This window comes from Hylobates moloch, unplaced genomic scaffold (genome assembly GCF_009828535.3).
Source record: "Hylobates moloch isolate HMO894 unplaced genomic scaffold, HMol_V3 SCAFFOLD_5, whole genome shotgun sequence".
In the NCBI taxonomy this organism is placed as follows: domain Eukaryota; kingdom Metazoa; phylum Chordata; class Mammalia; order Primates; family Hylobatidae; genus Hylobates; species Hylobates moloch.
In genome coordinates this window covers 81,015,335-81,039,644 of record NW_026652280.1, presented here as the reverse complement: position 1 = coordinate 81,039,644, position 24,310 = coordinate 81,015,335, and the positions used below count along the sequence as shown (strand labels likewise).

The 24,310-nt window shown below is 45.1% G+C and overlaps 1 protein-coding gene and 1 pseudogene across 8 annotated transcripts in view; both read right to left on the bottom strand.

The window, feature by feature from the left end:
- Positions 1-5,277: 5,277 nt before the first annotated feature.
- On the bottom strand, positions 5,278-6,436 carry LOC116467880 (elongation factor 1-delta-like; annotated as a pseudogene).
- An 11,135-nt stretch (positions 6,437-17,571) lies between these two features.
- INCENP (inner centromere protein) overlaps positions 17,572-24,310 on the bottom strand; it is a 41,812-nt gene continuing 35,073 nt past the window's right edge. For all 8 annotated transcript variants that reach the window (XM_058438801.1, XM_058438800.1, XM_058438799.1 and 5 more), the window contains 4 exons: positions 23,822-23,912; positions 23,530-23,637; positions 22,173-22,323; positions 17,572-20,586 (listed from right to left, as the gene is read on the bottom strand). In XM_058438801.1, coding sequence (XP_058294784.1) covers positions 20,372-20,586; positions 22,173-22,323; positions 23,530-23,637; positions 23,822-23,912 — 565 coding nt within the window. In that variant the 3' untranslated portion in view covers positions 17,572-20,371. The remainder of the gene's footprint in view (positions 20,587-22,172; positions 22,324-23,529; positions 23,638-23,821; positions 23,913-24,310) is intronic.

Here is a 24,310-nt window from a genome sequence, read left to right as displayed (position 1 = left end):
GGCCCTGTCTCTGCAAAAACAAACAAACAAAAAGTTTTAACTTAGGTGTGGTGGCACATGCCTGTAGGCCCATCTATTCAGGAGGCTGAGGTGGGAGAGTTGCTTGAGCCCAGGAGTTCAAGGATGCACTGAGCTATGATCATACTGCTGCACTCCAGCCCAGGCAACAGAGCAAGAGTCTGTCCCAAAAAAAAGAAAAAAGAAAGAAAAGGAAAAGATTCTTAGTTTGTTCTGGAATTTTCCAAAATAATATTTTCTCACTGTATGCACTACCCTATTTGTTTTGTTTATTTGTTTGTTTTTTTTTGAGACAGAGTCTTACTCTGTTGCCCAGGCTGGAGTGCAGTGGCACGAGCTCAGTCTCGGCTCACTGCAATCTCCACCTCCCAGGTTCGAGCAATTCTCGTGCCTCAGCCTCCCAAGAAGCTGGGATTACAGGCACATGCCACCACCCCAGGCTAATTTTTGTGTTTTTAGTAGAGATGGGTTTTTACCATATTGGGCAGGCTCGTCTCGAACTCCTGACCTCAAGCAATCCACCTGCCTCAGCCTTGTAAAGTGCTGGGATTACAGGCGGGAGCCACCGTGCCCAGCTGCACTACCCTATTTGTGCTGTTCATAATGCTGCAAACCAATGCAGATACCATTTGGGACACCACCGAGAGTTTGGGGACCCTTCTTAATCCACCTTTAAATTGACTTCATACATCATCTCCCATTAGTGGGGTACATCCATAACCCAGATCTAAAATGTACATTCTCTGGATGGCCTGAAGCTTCTGGAAGCAGGCACTTTTTAATCATGGTACATTTTACCTCAGTAATACAATACAATTCCATAACTTTGTATTTGGAATTAACTTCAAACTCCGATCAATGTTACAATGATCCGTCTGTATAGCTTTACCCAATTCCATTTATTGTCGAGGGCTTATTCCATTTGCTTTAGTAATACAGTCTCCTTGGGGCAATTCTATTCAACAAAGACTCAGGACAAGGATCTCATTTTATGGAATTTTCCAACGGGTATGCAAAGCCTCAAACATCAAATTACAACCATATATCCCACACCCTCCCCAGAGTTCTGACAAGGCTATATACAAATTCAGTGGCAAAACAGAGGTGACATAAACTACAGCGAACAGACTTTATGTGGCCTAAAACCCTCCTAATATCTTGATGAACATGCAGGCTGTGTTCAAATGAGCTGCGGGGCTCTGCTCCTGTGAAATCATCATGGCCCCAGGAGAGGTCCAGCAATTGTCCTCTGCAATAGAGCAGATCCTTGAAAGTCAGGAGTTTTGGCCGGGCATGGTGGCTCACGCCTGCAATCCTAGCACTTTGGGAGGCCAAGGCGGGCGGATCACGAGGTCAGGAGTTTGAGACCAGCCTGGCCAACATAGTGAAACCCCGTCTCTACTAGAAACCCAAAAAAAATTAGCCGGGTGTGGTAGCAGGCACCTGTAATCCTAGCTACTTGGGAGGCTGAGGCATGAGAATTGTTTGAACCCAGGAGGCGGAGGTTGCAGTGAGCTGAGATCACGCCACTGCACTTCACCCTGGGCAACAGAGTGATTCTTTGTCTCAAAATAAAAAAAGAAAGAGAGAGAGAGGAAGGAAGGAAGGAAGGAAGTCAAGGAGTCTCCTTCCATCCTAAGTTCCTGTCAAGGCTGACACCAACGTAAGGCTCTTTTCCAATACATCTCTTCTACCCGGGGAACTGATCTTACCTAAAGGAATTTCAGAGAAAGAACTGCCTGGCAGCGAAGTAAGCCAGGCCCTAACACCCCATCTTGACCATCCCCGCAGTTAGTAAGTCGTGCTGGACGTTGCTTGAGATACCTGCATCTCATGGTAAGTCTGTCTCACCTTGAAAACCAGAGACTTAAGAACATCAAGCACAACCACATCAAAGGTACCACCCAAAGAAGGGGAGTTTGAGACCACCCAAAAGAGGCAGTTTGTGTCCTCTGCAAAAAAAGGTGCCACTTAGGATGATGAAAATCAGATTTCTTTCATGTTTAGCCTAGAAGGAAAAGGGGTTACCCCTTTGGCACCCATAATGAGTTGATGGCTTTTTTTTCAAAACAGAATTCTAGAAGAACTCTGCACAGAGAAGCAGACTGAATAACCCCAAGACTTGTGATGGACCAGCAAACTTCTGAACTCGTACTCACCTAGGATCCTTGACAGCAATTATTTTTGCTTAATCTCATGGTTTTCTGCTGCCCACTGGGAAGACCTTTCTTCCCCAATAGTCCTTTGCACTGACGGGAAAAATAAGAACATTTTGTGAAAAAAAAAAACATATTGCGGAAGAACAGAGCAAAGTGGTGTGAGGTCGCTGTCCACATCTCATTGTGTATTTCAACCCTCATCCTGCCTGTATTCAATTTCAATAATTATCCAAGACCTATCTGAAACCTAATTTCCTCTTTCTTTCCAAAAGCTCCTCTATCTGAAGGTTTTTTTCTCCAGCACGTTTGAACTTCAGTTTCCTCTCATCTTATTTCTCTGTAGATTTCATCCTATCTGTTATGCATCCATCAGAAAATCTTAAATATTTCTCATCAAATATTGTCACTTGCTTGTTTCCACCACACTGTAGAGTTTGCCACTTTGTTCTTTTGCCATCATTTTAAGTTGTTATTTTTTCAGATTTCTAAAGAGGATGGACAAGGATTAAACTCATGCTCATCCTGTGTTCTTTATCCGATCTCCAGTGATGCGTTTTATTTGTTAACTTCCATTATGGTCAGGTGCTTGACTGACAGATAACTGTGATGATCATGGGCTTGTGATGTCAAAGGGCTGGGTTTGTTTGTTGTTTTTTTTTTTTTCAGCAACTGTAACTCCCTCTAAATCTCCTTTTGACATTTGCTTCTGTAATAGAAATGCTAATCTTTCTAGATGTGTGGTAGTGACAAAGAGGAAGATAATCCAGGGAAGGGAATTGGAGCAACAGCAGGGAAAGAAGTTCCAGTATTATTTTTTGTTTTGTTTTGTTTTCAGACAGAGTCTTGCTCTGTCGCCAGGCTGGAGTGCAGTGGCGTGATTTTGGCTCACTGCAATCTCCGCCTCCCAGGTTCAACCGATTCCCCTGCCTCAGTCTCCCGAGTAGCTGGGACTACAGGCAGGCGCCATCGTGCCCAGCTAATTTATTTTTTGTATTTTAGTAGAGACGGGGGTTTCACCGTGCTGGCCAGGATGGTCTCGATCTCCTGACCTCATGATCTGCCTGCCTCGGCCTCCCAAAGTGCTGGGATTACAGGCGTGAGCCACCGTGCCCGGCCCCAGTATTGTTTAAGTAAGAAAGCTAGTCCAGCTTTTCATAATCCAGTTTAAAATTTGTTTAGCTGTGGGACACCACTAACTGGATGCCCTGATGCCTCCCCAGGTTCAACAGGGAAGAGGTGGGCTGGCAGATAAATAAAATCAAGGATTTGGGGTCCAGATAGAGTTTCCCATCTCTGGGTTATATGGACTGTGTGAGCTTGGAAAAGCCATTTAATCTTTTTAAGTCTCAGTAAATAAAGACTACACTTTCTTTACGTGAAAGTCATTAGAATTAAATAATAATATGTGTGAAAAACCCTCAGCAGTGCTGAGATGATCCCTTTAACATGAGCCATCCAGTCAATCTCATTCTTCTCCAAATAAGGCACTTTGGAGTCTTTTTCACTTCCCTTCTAGTTTTATCCTTCAAATCTTCCTTTTCATCCCACGTACCACAAACACAGTCATAGCTACCCCCTTCTTTCCCTCTGTCCTTGATAGACAACCCCTAATCTCATTTCTTCTCAGCTTCTGTCTCCTTGGTAAGAAATCTGACAAGATAAATAGTATATACACCTGCTAGGATAATGCACAGTCCTCTCCTCTCAAGAAGAAACGACCCTGTCAGTTGTTTCGACCTTATGCAAACACAAGTGAAACTTGTATTTCATTGTGTTCACTTTGAAAATGGCATCCAGGAACGGAACTCAAGGGCTCCTGCTTGATGGTGACCGATGGTCTATTGCAAGTGTTCAGAGGTTCCAGACTCTGCATGAAATGGCGCCACCTTGAGGCTCAAACGTTATTGTTGGCGTTCAATTTAAGAAAAACTCATCAGGCATATCCTACTACCAGCTAGGCTTTGGTAATTAAAAGAATAAAACGGGCGGGACGCAGTGGTTCATGCCTGTCATCCCAGCACTTTGGGAGGCCCAGGCGGGTGGATCACCGAGGTCAGGAGTTGGAGACCAGCCTGACTAACATGGTGAAACCCTATCTCTACTAAAAATACAAAAATTAGCCAGGCCTGGTGGTGCGCGCCTATAATCCCAGCTACTCTGGAGGCTGAGGCAGGAGAATCGCTTGAGCCTGGAAGGCAGAGGTTGCAGTGAGACGAGATCGCACCACTGCACTCCAGCCTGGGTGATAGAGCCAGACCCCATCTCAAAAAACAAAAAAACAAAACAAAACAAAAAAAAGAAAGAAAGAAAAAAAAATGGCCACCTAAACCAACCTACACATTCAGAGGAGGCTTTTTGGAGGACATGATGAAGAGATAAAGAAAGAAAGTAGGCCGGGCGCGGTGGCTCACGCTTGTAATCCCAGCACTTTGGGAGGCCGAGGCGGGCGGATCACGAGGTCAGGAGATCGAGACCACTGTGAAACCCTGTCTCTACCAAAAATACAAAAAAAAAAATTAGCCGGGCATGGTGGCGGGCGCCTGTAGTCCCAGCTACTCGGAGAGGCTGAGGCAGGAGAATGGCGTGAACTCGGGAGGCGGAGCTTGCAGTAAGCCGAGATTGCGCCACTGCACTCCAGCCTGGGCGACAGAGCAAGACTCCGTCTCAAAAAAAAAAAAAAAAAAAAAAAAAGAAAGTACCTAGGCTGAAGGAGCGGTCTCACCTCCAGCTACCTGGCACAGAGTCAGTGCAGAAGAAGACCTGATGGGAACTCAGCAGAGTGGACTCCTAGGAAGAGGGTGAGAACTGCAACCAGGTGAACCAAGACTAGGGAAACTGCTTCTGATTTTGCACGGGGGATAAGATCCAGCCCCTGGGGAGTGGTGGATAACAACAAGTACACATCATGTAAGTGCCCCGGGCACCCCTTAGTGCAAGGGGAGCTATAATTCTACCAGAACACTCTGGATGTATACATATGTCCACACAAGACCTTCCTTGCGGATTAAGAGAATGTAACAGCAATTTGAGAAAGAAGGTGGCTCAGGGGACACTATCCCACACAGTGCAAACAGGAAATTCTGAGCGGCTTATCATTTGGTCAGTAGGAAGTCATCAGAAAGTCATGAAAGTCTAGAATCAGTGGCTTGCTCACCAGCTGTAAAGGAGAAAATCATGAGTTAGGGATCAATAATTGGTAATTATCAGAGATCGATAATTAGTAATTTGACAGAGATTTACCAGGGAGGAATCAAAATTCCCCACCCCTGAAGGGTGGCGGGGGGATATTTTTACTGTGTCTCAAGATCCTGCTGGCTCCTTTAAGCCATATTTGACATATTAATCATCTTTCCACATACAAACATACACTTGAATGACCCCTCTAGAGTCATTTAAGGGCAGGCTAGGGCCATTTTTAATATGCTAAAGAACAGAGCACTTTCCCAGGCTTAGGGACTGTGGATGGTCCCAGAGACTCCAATGGTCCAGGAAGTGGAAAGTCCTCACCCATGACACCTACTTTCCTCCTAGGACTGGAGGACAAAAGAGGAAAACGAGAAAAATATGGAGAAAATATGAAGAAAAAACAAAAGAATGTGACAATTCTTGTTCCCAATTTTGAAACAACTTCATATATTCCTTAAAACAAAGAAGACAACATAAAACTATAAAAAGGTACCAAAAACCTCACAATAAGACTTTTCTAATTACTGGGGGAAATGGCAGCCATTCCTCCCGCAGCTGTGCTGCCTCCTTGTCCTCCTTCTCATTGTCACTGCCAAAAAGGTCAATGTCATTGTCCTTGTCATCCTCTGCTGGTGTGGTTGGCTTCTTGGCTGGGGCTCCACTTGGCATATGGGAGACACGTGCTGGGTCTGAGGGACTGTGGCTCGGTGGCCAGCAGAGCTCTTCTCCAGCATGTTCAGCTGGGCCTCCAGCTTGGACATGGCCTGCTGCAGCTCCTGCACCACGCTGTGCAGGCTCTGGTTCTCCACTTCCAGACTGGCGATCTGGACAACGAGCTTGCTGTGTTCTCTGCTGGGGCCGCTGGAGACCCTGGGGCCTGAGCTTCCGGCCAGGGATTTCTGGATGTTCTCTCTGGCTCTCACAATGTCATGGAGGATCACATTGGCCCCATTCTCCTGGCAGGAGGTGCTGGCCACAGGCCCGTTCATCTGCTCATAGAATCTCCTTTCTGCAATGTCATATTTGAACTTGTCAAACCAGATCTTCTCATGCACTGAGAAGTTTGTAGCCATTTTTCTGATGCCAGCCAAGAACTCAGCAATGAAGGAGGACAAATGGGCGGACGTGGGACGCCTGAGGCAAGAGAACAGAAGACTTAATGTTGTTAAGATGTCGATACCACCCAAAGATTCAGTGCAATCCCTATCAAAATCCCAAAAATGGTTTTTGCAGAAATAGAAAAACAATTATAAAATCCATATGGAATATCAAGGAACCCCAAATAGTGAAAGCAATCTTGAAAAGAAGGAACAAAGCTGGAGAACTTACTACAAAGTGACAGTAATCAAAACAATGTGGTACTGGCATAAAGACAGTCATGTAGACCAATGGAATAAAATAGAAAGGCCAGAAATAAAGTAAAAATAGAGTTACCACATGATCCAGCAATTCCCCTTCAAGGTATACACAAAATAATTGAAAGCAGAGTCTCAAAAAAAGATTTGTACACCCATGTTCATAGCAGCATTATTCATAATAAAACACAGAAGCTACCCAAGTGTCCATCAACAGACAAATGAATAATCAAAATATAGTACATACATACAATGGAATATTATTTAGCCTTAAAAAGGAAGGAAAACTACATGCTACAACATGAATAAATCTTGAAGACATGTTAAGTGCAATAAGTCAGTTACACAAAAGAAGACAAATAATGTATGATTCCACTTATATGAAGTATGTAAAATAGTCAAAATCATAGAAACAGAGAGTAGAATGGTGATTGCCAGGGGACGGGGGAGGGAGGAATAGGAAATTATTGTTTAAGGGGTGTAACTTTTCAGTTTTGCAAGATGAAAAGCACTCTGGAGACAGATGGCAGTAATGGTTGCACAACATTACAAAATGTATTTAATACCACTGATGTATACATTTAAACATTATTTTAAAAAACTGATTAAGATGGTAATTTTCATGTTTTGTGTATTTTACTGCAATAAAATAATTGAACAAAGTAATGGGAATTTTTTTTCATGTGACAGCTTTTCACTTAGAGGCAGGGCTTTTCCAAACAAATTAAAGTTATTAGGCAAGGCTGTGTGTCTTGGAGACTTTACTATTTTGTTTGTTTGTTTTAATAAATACAGACAGGGTCTTGTTATGTCACTCAGGCTGGTCTCAAACTGTGCCTGCCATTCTTTAGAAATTTTGGGAAATACAGGGTTGGGTGCGATGGCTCACGCCTGTAATCCCAGCACTTTGGGAAGCTGAAGCAGGAGGTTCACTTGAGCCCAGGAGTTGGAGACCAGCCTGAGTGACATAGTGAGACCTTAGCTCTACAAAAAATAAAAAAAAATGAGGCACGAAGATTGCTTGAGCCTGGGAGGTTGAGGCCACAATGAGCCATGATCATGCCCCTGCATTCTCACCTGGGCAACTGAAGTGAACCCCTGTCCCAAAATAAATAAATAAATAAATAAATAAATAAATAAATAAATAAATAAATAAAATAAATCTGGGGAAATAAAGAAAAGCCCATGGAAGTCATCCATATACAACCAATGTTAACTTGCTGGGCTCATGGGGTCAAGACTTTTCCCATCCATCCAGACACAGATACCTGGATATCAGCATCTTGCTGCACAGGTGGGCTCATGCTCTGTGTGCATTGTTCCCTGGACAAGGCACGATGGCCATTCCCCCATCATGATAAATGTGCCTAACTCTTTTCTTCCCACCTCCATGTGCAAAAAGGCAGTTGAGTCAAGCAAAGCTTCTTTGAGGGCTCCAGAGCTGGCTTCCCAGCTGCTACTGGTCCTTTTGGGTCCTCTCCCAGTGTTGAGACTCCTGATTTCAAGGACCCTGATTTCAAAGGTGCTGATTTTGAGGGTCTGAAGAAGTTCAAAGAGGAGGTGGATATCCAGCAAGCTGAGCAGAAAGCAGCAACAGTCAATGGTAGTAAGCCCCTCTCTGCCCATCTCTCTAACAGTGATGTCCTGAGTCAGGGCTCAGTCCTGGGCAGGACAACCCCGAGAGGAACTGGCCTGGAGGCCCAAAGGGTGGGATATCCACTTCACTGTGCCTTATCAATATGCAGCTCAGGTATGAGAATCTGGCCATTAGAGCCTGACCAGTAAAGTTCCCAATATCCAAAGTTACAGAGCCCTGAAAGTCCCCCAGCTGCCTAGAGGTGCTTAGCAAAAAGTAAAAATAATACAACTCTGTGTTTGACCCTCACGTACTCTACAGCTCCTTTGGCCACTCCCTTTCTCTGCCAAACCCCACGACCCTGTGTACCCCTGCTGTTCCCCCTGTCCCACCAGATCTCCCCTGGCCTCACAGGAACCTGACAAAAGGGAAGTGAGACAGGACAGATATGAAGAAAATGTGAAGTGATGGTTATTTCACACCTAGGCATCAAGAGACACAGTCGTTTGCTCAGCAGGTGGGATTTCTCCCAATGGGCTGCAAGGAGAAACAATGTCGGGATCCAGCATTGGAGAGACAAAGGTGGCAGAATTCACCTGTCCAGACCCCTCCTGCCTCCTGTTTGCCATTGGCCAAAGTTCATCCCGTGAACTTCAATTCTCTGCACTTCTGGGACATGTTATCTGTACAGCTCCATCAGTGGTACCAGATCCCATGTCCTGCGGCCAGGGGCCAGAAACCCTGGGTGGGAAATAGCAGTCCGAGAGAGGGCCCAACTTTGCCAGGGTAAGGACTGGGAAGTCCCCACTGGCATCAGAAAAGTCTGGGTGCTTTTGGCCATCAAGAGGTAATGGAGGGAAGCCTCTTAACATTTCTGATGTCTTGACATGCGTCGTAGCAGGCTTGCCTTAGAGCAACACGTTCGAAGTCCAATGGAGCTTCCTGCCCGACTGCACACTCCATACAACCTTGGGCTTGATGTTGCTTTAACTCTTTGAGTCACTTTCCAGAGGCTTAAAATGAAGATGAAGATTATATCACCCCTCAACTCAGCAAATGCGATTGAAGGTTATGGCCAATGCAACCCAACTCGCCCAGTGCCTCACACACAGTAGGCACTTTGCGATTAAAGGTTGTCATCCATATTCCCAGACGATTCCCTGGGAAGTGGTTAGACAGAGCTGGAGAACAAACCCCATCTCCTTGGCCCTGACACAGGGAGTGGCAAAAGGAGCTGTAGAGTCCACATCAGCGCCAAACACGGGTTTTCATTATTTTTATTTTTTGCTAAGTGACTCCAGGCAGCTGGGGGACAATTAGGGGCGGTCCCTGTTGTAATTCCCAGCCCTGCTCTCCCACCTGAGGAATGAGAGAGGATTCCCTCCGTTGCAGTCTGCATGTTGATCTCATGTAGACTAACATGCCTTAGTCTACTGGAGGGAGACAGAGAACACCCTGAGTTCTCTGCCTGAGTCACTCTCCTCAATCTGTTTCAGTAGAACGTGAGACACGACTGTTGAAGGCCAGCAGCCCCTGGTCCCAAGCTTGGCAGTGCCACAGTGGATGCTCTCCCACCTGAGCCCTCGGACTGGGTCTCAGTGGCCCCCGCTCCCACAAGCGTCAATGTCTCAATCCGGAGAGTGGCGCTCGTAGGAGCAGGACCTCGTTGCCGCCTTTTGTTGGTCCCTTTCATTAAAAAGACTGCAATAGCCTTCGTGGTGAGGCTCCTCCCTGCGGAGGTCTCCTACAGAGGTGGGTGAGGACTGCGTGCTGGGGTGGAAGAGAGTGGCATGGTAGCTGAGGATAATAAGGGGTACTGGGGTAAGAGGGAGAGGTTTGGGGGCCACACAAGTTGTCCATCTAGGGAACGCAGTGGTAACCTATATCAAGCCAGTGTTGCCCAAGTAGCAAAAAAAAAGAAAAAAAAAAAGTCTGGTCTTTTTTCATCAGAGGTGTCTCTGATGAAATTCTGACCAGATGAAGCAACCATCACTGCCCTGGGCTTACAGATTACCTAGGTGCCCCAAATCAATCACTCTCTCTTTTCTCTCTCTTTCTCTAAGCCATAGAGCCTGCTCTCAATCTCTTAAGTCTAAGGCCATCACAAACATGCAAGCAATGACACCATAAGATAACTTGGGCCAGGCACGGTGGCTCACACCTGTAATCCCAGCACTTTGGGAGGCGGAGGGTAGGTGGATCACTTGAGGTCAGGAGTTCGAGACCAGTCTGGCCAACCAATATGGAGAAACCCCATCTCTACTGAAAATACAAAAATAGCCAGGCGTGGTGGCAGGTGCCTGTAATCCCAGCTACACAGGAGGCTGAGGCAGGAGAATAGCTTGAACTCGGGAGGCAGAGGTTGCAGTGAGCTGAGATCATGCCACTGCACTCCAGCCTGGGTGACAGAGTGAGACTCCTTCTTAAAAAAAAAAAAAAACCACATAAGATAACTGGGGCAGGAGGCCTCTAGCCCCTTTCCCTACCATTCCCGCAGTAGTGGCTGCACCCCTCCAGTCCTTTCTGCTGCACCCCCAGCACCTCTGGGGCACTTTCTGAGTTAAATAATTAGTTATAGGAGTCCTCACTGGGGATAATCCATACTTGTCTTATTACAGCGTCCCAGGGACAAGTAGGTCAGGAGCCCCGCAAAGGGCTCCTGCCTCTGTTATTCTCAAATAACAACTCAAAGACTAAACACATTCCTCAAGATCCCTTACTTCAATTCTCAAGGACCAATTGCCCACTCAAACCAATCCTGCCAGGCCAGGGGCAGAGCTGGCAGGAAGAATAGAGATCCAAAAAAAAACGTCATAGCACTCATGGGTTATTAGCTCCTATTCTTTTATAGGTAACTCCAGAACAGTTCACCTGAAATTAATCTGATGCTATCAACTTTCCTATATCTTAATAGCAGAGGAATGGGCATATTTAAAGTGCAAAGTAATACAGGTAGGGGTATGTGTGTGTGTATCTGTGGGCAAGTAAGATTAAAGCTTCATGGATCAGGCAACCAAACCTGAGTCAAAGTATCCATCTTCATGTCAGCTCTTTCAGCCTTAATAAACTGCAATAAAAGCAAATACCCCCACGAAGGAATGATTACTTAAAGAGCACTTTAAAAGCCACCCTGGCCGGGCGCAGTGGCTCACACCTGTAATCCCAGCACTTTGGGAGGCTGAGGTGGGTGGATCACCTGAGGTCGGGAGTTCGAGACCAGCCTGGCCAACATGGTGAAACCCCGTCTCTACTAAAAATACAAAATTAGCCAAGCATGGTAGTGTGTGCCTGTAATCCCAGCTACTCAGGAGGCTGAGGCAGGAGAATCACTTGAACCCGGGAGGCGGAGTTTGCAGTGAGCTGAGATTGCGCCATTGCACTCCAGTCTGGGCAACAAGAGTGAAACTCTGTCTCAGAAAGGAAAAGAAAAAAAAAAAGCTCCCTTTGCAAGCTGTAGTTTACTTCCTCCTTCCAGCATGCAGGGTAGATCTCTTTGATTGAGAACATTCAAAATTACTGGACAGGTGTGGGGATGTGGTTGGGATTAGCCATGTAAGTTACTTTCTACTTTGCTGGTTCAGAGCAGTGAGCACTGTAAGGAGTACAGCACAGGTGCTTCAGGCATCAGGTAACTCAGCTTAGCTCTGAGTGCTGCTACCCAGGTTTCTATAGACGTCCAAGGAAGCCTCAGAATCAAGCTCCAAGAGGCTCAGATAGGACAATAACCTGCGATCTGCATTGTTTGCAATCCCTTGGAATACAGGTTACAGCCCACTTTCCTTCTCATGCTTGCTCTTTTTTCTTTCCTAAACCTGGAGGAATGTTTGCATCATGGAAGAGAGGCTGCTATGGGTCTTGCCCCAGCAGAACTCAGCCAGCATCCACAGTTGCTCAGCAGCAAGTGGTACCCACAGCTCAAGGTCCCAGATCCCACTGCAACATGTGGACTAGGCGTGTGCTGTGAAAAGCCCAGATGGATCCATTAACTCATCCTTTTTATGGCTGCAAAGTATTCCATGGTGTATATGTGCCATGTTTTCTTTATCCAGTCTATCACTGATGGACATTTAGGTTGGTTCCAAGTCTCTGCTGTTGTGAATAGTGCCACAATAAACATACATGTGCATGTGTCTTTATAACAGAATGATTTAAAATCCGTTGGGTATATCCCAGTAATGGGATTGCTGGGTAGAATGGTATTTCTGGTTCTAGATCCTTGAGGAATTGCCACACTATCTTCCACAATAGTTGAACTAATTTACACTCCCACCAGCCATGTAAAAGCATTCCTATTTCTCCATATCCTCTCCAGCATCTGTTGTTTCCTGACTTTTTAATGATTGCCATTCTAACTGGCGTGAGATGGTATCTCATTGTGGTTTTGATTTGCATTTCTCTAATGACCAGTGATGATGAGCTTTTTTTCATGTTTGTTGGCTGCATAAATGTCTTCTTTTGAGAAGTGTCTGTTCATATCCTTTGCCCACTTTTTAATGGGGTTGTTTCTTTCTTGTAAATTTGTTTAAGTTCTTTGTAGATTCTGGATATTAGCCCTTTGTCAGATGGATAAATTGCAAAAATTTTCTCCCATTCTGTAGGTTGCCTGTTCACTCTGATGATAGTTTCTTTTGCTGTGCAGAAGCTCTTTAGTTTAATTATATCCCATTTGTCAATTTTGACTTTTGTTGCCATTGCTTTTGGTGTTTTAGACATGAACTCTTTGCCCATACCTATGTCTTGAATGGTATTGCCTAAGTTTCTTCTATCATTTTTATGGTTTTAGGTCTTACATTTAAGTCTTTAATCCATCTTGAGTTAATTTTTGTATAAGCAGTAAGGAAGGGGTCCAGTTTCAGTTTTCTGCATGTGGCTACCAGTTTTCCCAACATCATTTATTAAATAGGGAATCCTTTCCCCATTGCTTGTTTTTGTCAGGGTTGTCAAAGATCAGATGGTTGTAGATGTGTGGTGTTACTTCTGAGGCCTCTGTTCTGTTCCATTGGTCTACATATCTGTTTTGGTGCCAGTACCATGCTGTTTTGGTTACTGTAGGCTTGAAGTATAGTTTGAAGTCAGGTAGTGTGATGCCTCCAGCTTTGTTCTTTTTGCTTAGGATTGTCTTGGCTATGCGGGCTCTTTCTTGGTTCCATATGAGGTTTAAAGTAGTTTTTTCCAATTCTGTGAAGAAAGTCAATGGTAGCTTGATGGGGATAGCATTGAATCTATAAATTACTTTGGGCAGTATGGCCATTTTCACGATATTGATTCTTTCTATCCATGAGCATGGAATGTTTTTCCATTTATTTGTGTCCTCTCTTATTTCCTTGAGCAGTGGTTTGTAGTTCTCCTTGAAAAGGTCCTTCACATCCCTTGTAAGTTGTATTCCTAGGTATTTTATTCTCTTTGTAGCAATTGTGAACAGGAGTTCACTCATGACTTGGCTCTCTGTTTGTCTATTATTAGTGTATAGGAATGCTTGTGAATTTTGCACATTGATTTTGTATCCTGAGAGTTTGCTGAAGTTGCTTACCAGCTTAAGGAGATTTTGGGCTGAGACAGTGGGGTTTTCTAAATATACAATCATGTCATCTGCAAACAGAGACAATTTGACTTCCTCTTTTCATATTTGAATACACTTTATTTCTTTCCCTTGCCTGATTGGCCTGGCCAGAACTTCCAATACTATGTTGAATAGGAGTGGTGAGAGAGGGCATCCTTGTCTTGTGCTGGTTTTCAAAAGGAATGCTTCCAATTTTTGCCCATTCAGTATGATATTGGCTGTGGGTTTGTCATAAATAGCTCTTATTATTTTGAGATACGTTCTATCAATACCTAGTTTATTGAGAGTTTTTAGCATGAAGGGTGTTGAATTTTGTCAAAGGCCTTTTCTGCATCTAATGAGATAATCATGTGGTTTTTGTCATTGGTTCTGTTTATGTGATGAATTACTTTGATTGATTTGCATACGTTGAACCAGCCTTGCATCCCAGGGATGAAGCCAACTTGATCGTGGTGGATAAGCTTTTTGATGTGCTTCTGGATTCGGTTTGCCAGTATTTTATTGAAGATTTTCGCATCAATGTTCATCAGGAATATTGGCCTGAAATTTTCTATTTTTGTTGTGTCTCTGCCAGGTTTTGGTATCAGGATAATGCTGGCCTCATAAAATGAATTAGGGAGGATTCTCTCTTTTTCTGTTGATTGGAATAGTTTCAGAAGGAATGGTACCAGCTCCTTTTTGTACCTCTGGTAGAATTCGGCTGTGAATCCATCTGGTCCTGAACTCTTTTTGGTTGGTAGGCTATTAATTGCTGCCTCAATTTCAGAACTTGTTATTGGTCTATTTAGGGATTCAACTTCTTCCTGGTTTAGACTTGGGAGGATGTATGTGTCCAGGAATTTATCCATTTCTTCTAGATTTTCTAGTTTATTTGGGTAGAGGTGTTTATAGTATTCTCTGATGGTAGTTTGTATTTCTGTAGGATCCTCTTTATCATTTTTCATTGCGTCTATTTGATTCTTCTCTCTTTTCTTCTTTATTAGTCTGGCTAGTGGTCAATCTATTTTGTTGATCTTTTCACAAAACCAACTCCTGGTTTCATTGATTTTTTTGAAGGGTTTTCATGTCTCTATCTCCTTCAGTTCTGCTCTGATCTTAGTTATTTCTTGCCTTCTGCTAGCTTTTGATTTGTTTGCTCTTGCTTCTCTAGTTCTTTTAATTGTGATGTTTCAGTGTCGATATTAGATCTTTCCTGCTTCCTCTTGTGGGCATTTAGTTCTATAAATTTCCCTCTACACACTGCTTTAAATGTATCCCAGAGATTGTGGTACGTTGTGTCATTCTCATTGGTTTCAAAGAACATCTTTATTTCTGCCTTCATTTCGTTATTTACTCAGTAGTCTTTCAGGAGCAGGTTGTTCAGTTTCTATGTAGTTGTGCAGTTTTTAGTGAGTTTTTTAAATCTGAGTTCTAATTTGATTGCACTGTGGTCTGAGAGACTGTTTGTTATGATTTCCGTTCTTTTGCATTTGCTGAGGAGTGTTTTACTTCCAATTATGTGGTCAATTTTAGAATAAGTGTGATGAGGTGCTGAGAAGAATGTATATTCTGTTGATTTGGGGTGGAGAGTTCTGTAGATGTCTATAAGGTCTGCTTGGTCCAGAGCTGAGTCCAAGTCCTGAATATCCTTGTTAATTTTCTTCTCATTGATCTAATATTGACAGTGGGGTGTTAAAGTCTCCCATTCTTATTGTGTGGGAGTCTAAGTCTCTCTGTATGTCTCTAAGAATTTGTTTTATGAATCTGAGTGTTCCTGTATTGGGTGCATTTATATTTGGGATAGTTAGCACTTCTTGTGCATTGATCCCTTTACCATCATGTAATGCCTTTCTTTGTCTCTTTTGATCCTTGTTGGTTTAAAGTCTGTTTTATCAGAGACTGGGATTGAAACCCCTGCTTTTTTTTTGCTTAGCATTTGCTTGGTAAATATTCCTCCGTCCCTTTATTTTGAGCCCATGTGTGTCTTTGCACGTTAAATGGGTCTCCTGAATAGAGCACACCAATGGGTGTTAACTCTTTATCCAATTTGCCAGTCTGTGTCTTTTAATTGGGGCATTCAGCCCATTTACATTTAAGGTTAATATTGTTATGTGTGAATTTGATTCTGTCAAATTTGATGCTAGCTGGTTATTTTGCCTGTTAGTTGATGAATTTTCTTCATAGTGTTGATGGTCTTTACAATTTGCTATGTTTTTGCAGTGGCTGGTACCAGTTGTTCCTTTCAGTGTTTAGTGCTTCCTTCAGGAGCTCTTGTAAGGCAGGCCTGGTGGGGACCAAATCTTTCAGCATTTCCTTATCTGTAAAGGATTTTATTTCCCCTTCTCTTATGAAACTTAGTTTGGCTGGATATGAAATTCTGGGTTGAAAATTCTTTTAAGAATGTTGAATATTGGCCCCCCACTCTTTTCTGGCCTGTAGGGTTTCTGCAGAGACATCCGCTGTTAGTCTGATGGGCTTCCCTTTGTGGGTAACCCGACCTTTCTCTCTGGCTGCGCTCAACATTTTTTCCTTCATTTCCACCTTGGTGAATCTGATGATTATGTGTCTTGGGGTTGCTCTTCTCAAGGAGTATCTTTGTGGGGTTCTCTGTATTTCCTGAATTTGAATGTTGGTCTGTCTTGCTAGGTTGGGGACGTTCTCCTGGATAATATCCTGAGGAGTGTTTTCCAACTTGGTTCCATTCTCCCTGTCACTTTCACGTTCACCAATGTTCTGTGGTGGCTGGGACCCACCAAGCCAAACCACTTGGCTCCCTGGCTTCAGCCCCTTTCCAGGGGAGTAATGGTTCTGTCTCACTGGCGTTCCAGGCACCACTGGGTTATGGGAAAAAAAAATTCCTGCCGCTAGCTCGGTGTCTGCCCAAATGGCCGCCCAGTTTTATGCTTGAAACCCAGGGCCCTGATGGCGTAGGATTGGAGGGGATCTCCTGGTCTGCGGGTTACAAAGACAGTGGGAAAAGTGCAGTATCTGGGCTGGAGTGCACCATTCCTCAGGCACAGTCCCTCACGGCTTCCCTTGGGTAGGGAGAGAGAATTCTGACCCCTTGCACGTCCCAGGTGAGGCAACGCCCCACCCTGCTTTGGCTCACCCTCTGTGGGCTGCACCCACTGTCCAACCAGTCCCAGTGAGGTGAATCGGGTACCTCAGTTGGAAATGCAGAAATCACCCGCCTTCTGTGTCGATCTCGCTGGGAGCTGCAGGCTGGGGAGGTTCCTGTTTAGCCATCTTCCCAGCAATCCCTGTTTTCTTCTAGGAGTGTTGTATTTTTAGCTTTTACATTTAGGCCTATGATCCATTAGGAATTAAACCTGATATATGGTGTTAAGAAGGGCTGGAGCTTTTTAAAAACATATCCAATTGTTCCATGACAATTTGTGGAAAAAATTATGCTGCCCACATTGAATTGCCTTTCTACCTTTGCCAAAAACCAGGTGATTATATATGTGTAGTTCTATTTCTGGATTCCATAAAAGTTCATATATCTCCTGATCAGTCTAAATAGAATTTTCTTGAGCTTCTCAAAGAACCAGCTTTTGGTTAATTAATTTTCTATATTTTCTCTTTCTAATGTCTGATTTCTGCTCTACTTGCATGATTTACCCTTTTCTGTGTACACTTTTAGTCTTTTTTTTCTAGTTTCTTAAAGTGGAAGCTGAGGTCACTGATTTGAGACCTTTTTTTCTAACACAGGCATTGAGCCCTATAAATTCCCCTCAGTACTGCTTTACTTGCATCACGGGATACAAAGCCGACACAAAAGCCAACTGTATTTCTATATACCAGCAATGAACAAGTAGAAACCAAAAATCAGAAAAACAATACCATTTACAACAGCTCCAAGAAAATAAATAGTTATAAATCTAAGAAAATATGTACAAGATCTGTATGCTGAAACTATAAAATGCTGAAGAAAGAAACTAAACATGCAGATAAATGGAGAGACACGTCATGTTCATGGATTAAAAGGCGATCATAAATATGTGAATTTTCCCCAAACTTATCTATAGATTTAATGCAATTCTAATCAAAATCCCAGCAGGACTTTTGTAGCTAAGCTGATCCTTAAATTTAAACGGAAAGGTAACACTTGATACAGTAGTCAAAATAATTTTAAAAGAAAAATAAAATTGGAAGAATTATATTACCAGATTTTAATACTTATTACAAAGCTATAGTCATCTTGACTTATGTGGTATTGGCAAAAGGAGAGATGTACAGATCAATGGAGAAAATAAAAAGTCTAGAAATAGACCCATACCAATATGGCTAACTCCTGACAAAGATATAAAAGAAATTCAGCAGAGAAAGGATAGTCTTTCCAACAAATGGTGCTGAAACAACTAGACATCCATCCATATGCTCCTAAACACAAAAAACATAAACTTCATGCTTAAAGTTAACTCAAAATAGATCATAAATCTAAAGGCAATATGTAAAATAATAAAATATTTAGAAGAAAACAAAGGAGAATGAGGACCTAGGACTAGACAATGGTTTCTTAGACATTACAAAAAAAAAAATCACACTCTATTTTAAAAATTTAATTAATTGGACTTCATCAAATTAAAATTTTTGTTCTGTGAAAAACACTGGTAAGTAAACAAAAAGACAAGCTGGGCTAGGCATGGCGGCTCATGCCTACAATCTCAGCATTTTGGGAGGCCAAGGCAGAAGGATCACTTCAGGCCAGGAGTTTGAGACCAGCCTGGCCAATGCAGCAAGATCCCATCTCTAAAAAAAAAAAAAAAAAAAAAAAAAAAAATTTTTTTTTTTAAAGACAAGCTACAGACTGGGAGAAAATGCTGCAAAGCACATTTCTGACAACATATTTGTATCCATAATATGTAGATTCTTAAACCCAACGGTAATATAACAATCCAATATTAAGATGAACAAAAGATTTGAAGACTCTTCACCAAAGACATACAGATGACAGAAATGCACATGAAAAGATGTTCACCATCAGCCATTAGGGAAATTCAAATTAAAGCCATGATTAGATATCAGTACACACTTATCAGAATGGCTAAAATAAGAAACAGATAATACCAAGTGCTGGTAAATATGCAGACCAATTGGAATTACCTTTCTGCTGAATAACAACTTTTTCTTAAACACACTTTATATAAAGATGCTTTAAGTGATATTTTGATAGTGGTTTTAGACAGACACACTTGCCAACTTACTCAGTACAAGTGTCTAGTCAGAGAATATAGGGAAAAAAATTTGAATTGCACAACATATTTGAACAAAACATAAAATGCTTTTCTTGGCATGGGTAGAAACTTCCAGACTTCCATCTATTGTGTTCACTATTTCCTCATTTTTAAAAGTATTCTTGGATTTAGGCTTTATTTTGTCCTTAAGCAGAACTTCTGAAAAAGTTCAAATAGTAAACATATTCAGCTTTGCATGGATGGGCCTCTGCTGCACAACTTAACACTGCCCTCGGAGCAGAGCAACAGGAGACAACAATGGAAATGGACATTTCCATTGCTTGTGTTTCGATATAAAACTTTAAAGAACCGACTGCGGCTGGATTTGGCCCACAGGCCATAGTTTAGCATCCCGGGGCTAGAGTAGCAGATGTATGCATTCAGAAGGCAGCAGTAGGCAGCTCACAGGCAGGACCACAGCCAGCTTTCATTGGTTCTAAGCATTTCATTAGCAGCTGCCTGGTTTTGCTGGGGAAATATCTCGCTGCTTGCAAGCACTGGCCCCAAGGTGGTCTCAAGGGATACCCCTTTTCTACTCAGACCTCATGCTTCTTCACCAGCACATAGATGTTCTCAAGTCCATTTGCACCTGAGCAGCAAGGGTGGAGCCTGGGGAATGGAGAGGGTAGGGGACTAAGTGGCAGGGCTGTGTCAAGACCCAGGTCTTTCCCAATGAACAAGCTCCCCTTTACAAACAGGGAGCACCCCAAAAAACAGGAAGGAGCTCCACCTGCCCCATCGTGACAGTAACTGAAGTGTTCCTCAAGGGTTATCCAGGCAGTGGAACCACCCACTGCAGCAGCATCTCCGAGGGTGGGGGCCTGCACCTGGTGATCCTGAGGCACACCGCAGGTGATGGGACAGTACCTTGGTCCTGCAGGCCACTGGTGGCCCAAGACACACAGCTACAGGGCCAGGGCTGAGGCGCCTAGTCTTTATGGTATCAACAGCAGGCTTGAAAGAATATACTTTATTAATCTACCTCCCAAATGCTAAAATGCCAAAGACTAAAATGCTAACATTCAGCTAAATTAAAACAACTATTTACAGAGCACTGTCTGCAGGCCATGTGGGACTGGGCTCGTTTCTTCCCCACCCACCCAGCCCATCCTCCAAACAGGCCTGGGGCCACCTGCCACCTGCAGCAGAAACACCCAGCACAGAGGACGTTTATATACACCTGGCCGAGACCTCCACGATGGCATGCCAAGAAGGAGGGCAACAGACCAAGACAGAGACCGACAGACAGCTAGATAGACACGGACAGGAGGTGAGGCTGCCAAGAAGGCCACAGGCCAGCCTCAGTGCTTCTTCAGGCTGTAGGCCAGGCTGCTGGGGACCCTGGCGCCCTGCAGGGGCGGTGAGTTCCAGACAGCAGAGCTGGTGCGCTTGTGATAGCGGGGCTTGCTCTTCTTGAAGATATCCTCCAAGTCCAGCGGGAGAATGGTTCCAAAGAGCTCCAGAAGATTCGGTGGGTGGTAGTACTGGTGAATGATAGCCTGGCTGAGCGGGGTGCCTGCAGGAGACAACAGACCAGACACTGCCTTGGGGCTCTCCATGAACCTCCCCATCCCCTGCCCACCACAGAGCCCTGTCACCCTCTCCAACCTCCCTACAGAGAGCCCTGTCACCCTCTCCAACCTCCCTACAGAGAGCTCTGTCACCCTCTTCAGCCCTGCCCCTGCCTGCACCACCACTAAACCCAGAGAACGCCCTTGTGTCACATCCTTCCAACCTTCCTCTGGCAGCTTAACCTGTACAAAGTCCTCGAGAGCTCGCATGAGCCAGGCACTCCTTGAACCTGTCCCGACCACCACCTGGGAGGCAGGCTCTGTATTCTCCCATTCAGCAGATTTGCCCAAAGGCATACAGCTAATAATGGCAGAGCCTATGTTTGAAGACAAGCCCAGTTCCAGAGCTTAAGCATAGGATGCCATCCTCAACCACCTTGGCCAGCTGCTTCTCACAGACCCCACAGGCCCTGGCGCAGTGCTGAGGGGGCCTCTGGGCAGTGGATGTGGGAGGGCGCAGTCCTGACAACGGGCTGAGGAAGACCCAGGGGATCAGGAGGCCAGACATGCACCAGCACTTGCTCAGCACCAGGTGCGGCTCTAAGGGCCAGCCGTGAGCTCACTCATGTCACTCTCAATAGAACTCCTCAGCTGGGTCTTATCTTCACTCGCTTTCACAGATGAGAAAACTATTTAAGTAAGCTGTTCAAAGTCACCTCCGATTAGATGGTTTTGCAAGCGAGCTGGCTGCTGCTCACTGCCATCTCCCAAATGACTTGACACTAGTAGTTAAGAGGCTTAAAGCACATGCCAGTTACTGTAGGGTTCAGATGAGGTGAAACTCACAAAAACAAGTTTCTGTAGAGTGCCTACCAGCTATGGGATTCCAGGCCCTTCTCTCTGGGGCGTCTGCGCCCCTCCCTGACTTCCAGCTCAGCAACCGCTGCAAGGCACCCACGGTACCCACGGGCCCCATCCACTCTGGCAGCACCCACTTCTAGCACCTACCCTGCTCACTCAAGCTGGCCTTGCACTCAGGCCTGAGACATTGCAGTCACGCTCACCCACATTCTGGTTTAATGCTGGGGCCTGTAAACTCCAGGTCAGATCCTGCTCAAGTGCCTCATGCACTCCTCAGGGCCTTTCCTACCTCCCCCAGCTGGCCGGAAGCCCCAGGCTCCAGCTTGATGTTCTGCCTAAACCCTTCTCCATTCTAGCTCTGCCCCTGCCCCAGGTGGCTTACTTGGGTCCAAGTCTCTTCAGCCCTGCTGGATGCGACTCTAAGGAGGGGCCTAGTCCGAGTCAGGACACCCAGCAGCATATGCCATGCCCAAGCCCAGCGCAATTTCATATATTTGTTGAGAACAAAGGAACCCAACCTCATAGGTCTGGTCCTCAGGAAAGTGCAATGACCACAGGGTGCCCCACACTCCCCTGGGCACATGCATGCCCAAGGCCAGAGCCTCAAGCTGCCAACTCAAGCACATGGCAGCCTCCCAACACCACAGCAGCCAACCCACTGCTTCCAGGGCCCTCAAGGTGAGGACCAGGGAGGGCCTGAGTCTCCCGGGGAGCTGTGGGCTTTGCTTACCTCGGGCCCAGGTGGGGATGGGCTTCCGGGGATGGGCCTCATCATCGGTGGAGTCGTCGCTATTCAGATCCATCCCATAGTTATCTGGGTTGATCTTGGGAGGGGCCCTGTGCCCTTGCGGAGTCATCTGATATGAGGTACAAGCTGGAGACTGGAAAAACAAATGTGGCCATCAGCTCCCTCTGCGGCATTCCCATCTCTCACCACCAAGGAGTGCTGGGGCACTGCTCACCTCCTCCCATTTCGCAGGAGAAACAAAAGGTGCAGGATCACTTTTTCTTTTTTTTTTGAGACAGAATCTCACTGTCGCCCAGGCTGGAGTGCAGTGGTGTGATCTCGGCTCACTGCAACCTCCGCCTCCCAGGTTCAAGGGATTCTCATGCGTCAGCCTTCCCAAGTAGCTGGATTACAGGTGTGCACCACCACACCCGGCTAATTTTTTGTATGTTTAGTAGAGACTGGGTTTCATTATGTTGACCAGGCTGGTCTCGAACTCCTGACCTCAAGTAATCTGTCCCCTTGGCCTCCCAATATGCTGGGATTACAGGCGAGAACCACTGCACCAGGCCTACTTTTTAATTTTAAAAAGTCACAGAACACACACTACTGTGTATCTCCTTTTTTCATGCTAAGGTGTATTGCAAACTTTCTTCCAAGCCAGTGTGTCTAGAATCCTCCTGGGAACCGCTGAGGAGACTCCAGGATTTGCAACTTAACCATCCATCATTGACAGATACCATACTAACTTCCAAGTTTTCCACATCTTAACTATGCTGCAATGAAAACATTGTTTTGTTTGGTAACAGCAGTGAAGTGAAAATAGATTAAATGCTCATCAAGAGGAGCTGGCTGAATTCCAGCACAATTAAGGTACACAGCCATCAAAACTAAGAAATTGACCTGTGTTGAAATAGACAGATGTCTATAATATACTAAGTGAAAAAAAAACCGTGGGGGTTGGGGGGCTGGAAATCAAGCCACCAAATGGTATGTGCCCATTTTAAATATGTATGTGCATGGGTGAAAGAGAGAGAGAGAGAGGATATCTGTGTGTGTGTTAAAAGGGTTACATATGTAAAAATCTAGAAGGATATACAACGGGCTTAGTAGAGTTTTCCTGAGGGTCCCTTTTTTAAAAACTTTATACTCTTTTATAAAGTTTAGTTCCTTTTTATCCCCCACCTCAACAAATTCTACTTTTAGAATAACAAAGAATATAAAAAATAGTAAAAACAATCGGGCCAAGTGTATCTGTCCTTTTCCTTAGGGGCCTAACAGCCTGTGCCTCCAGCTACTGGGAAGAGAATAGAGTGGGCCCCTCCACCTGAGGGCCTCTCCACTGGGGCCCAGGCTGCACCTGCACGTCCACAGTCACATTCAGGGCCTTGCTGGCCTCTGCTGCCTCCTTGGCTTTCTTCTCTTGCTCCTCCTGCAGCTGCCGCTCAGCCAGACGCTGCTGCTCTTCCTGGAACCCAGGTGGCAATGGGGTGTTAGGGAGCTGTGCAGGTGCCCTTCCCTCCCCTCCCCTTCCCTCCTCTCCCTTCTCCTCCCCTTCCCTCCCCTCCCTAGGCAGCCCCTGCCGCAGGAGTCCAGACCGGCCCACAGCTCAGGGCAGGCCCCAGGGGAGCCCGCAACCCAGCTCCCCTCACCTTCTTCTTCTCCTCCAGTTCCTTCTGCAGCCGCTCCTTCTGCAGCCGCTCCTTCTGCAGCCACAGGGCCTTCTCCCGCTCCTGCAGCTCCCTGAGGACCCAGCAAGAGCCTGTTAGGATAGGAAGTGGAGCCCCAGCCCAAGCCCTGTTCCCATCCCTGCTGGGGAAGCCAAGCCCAGCCAGTAGGACACACCTTAGAAAGTGGGATTGCCGAATGGGCAACCAGCTTAGAGCCAAGAGCTACGCTTTTGCCCCAGCAGCTAGAAGTGTGCACACCTGAGGGTGCAAGGAACACAAGCTGGAGCCCAACATTTGGCCCCCCACTTTTCCTTGTAACTTAGGTCTCTGAGCCTCATAACACTTTTATACAATGGAGACCATAACACACTTCCTCCAGGGTCAACACAAGAATCAAATGGGACAATCCACAATACCCCTTATTATCCTAACCTTCAGGGCAGACACCGGCTCCAAGCATGAACAAGGAGC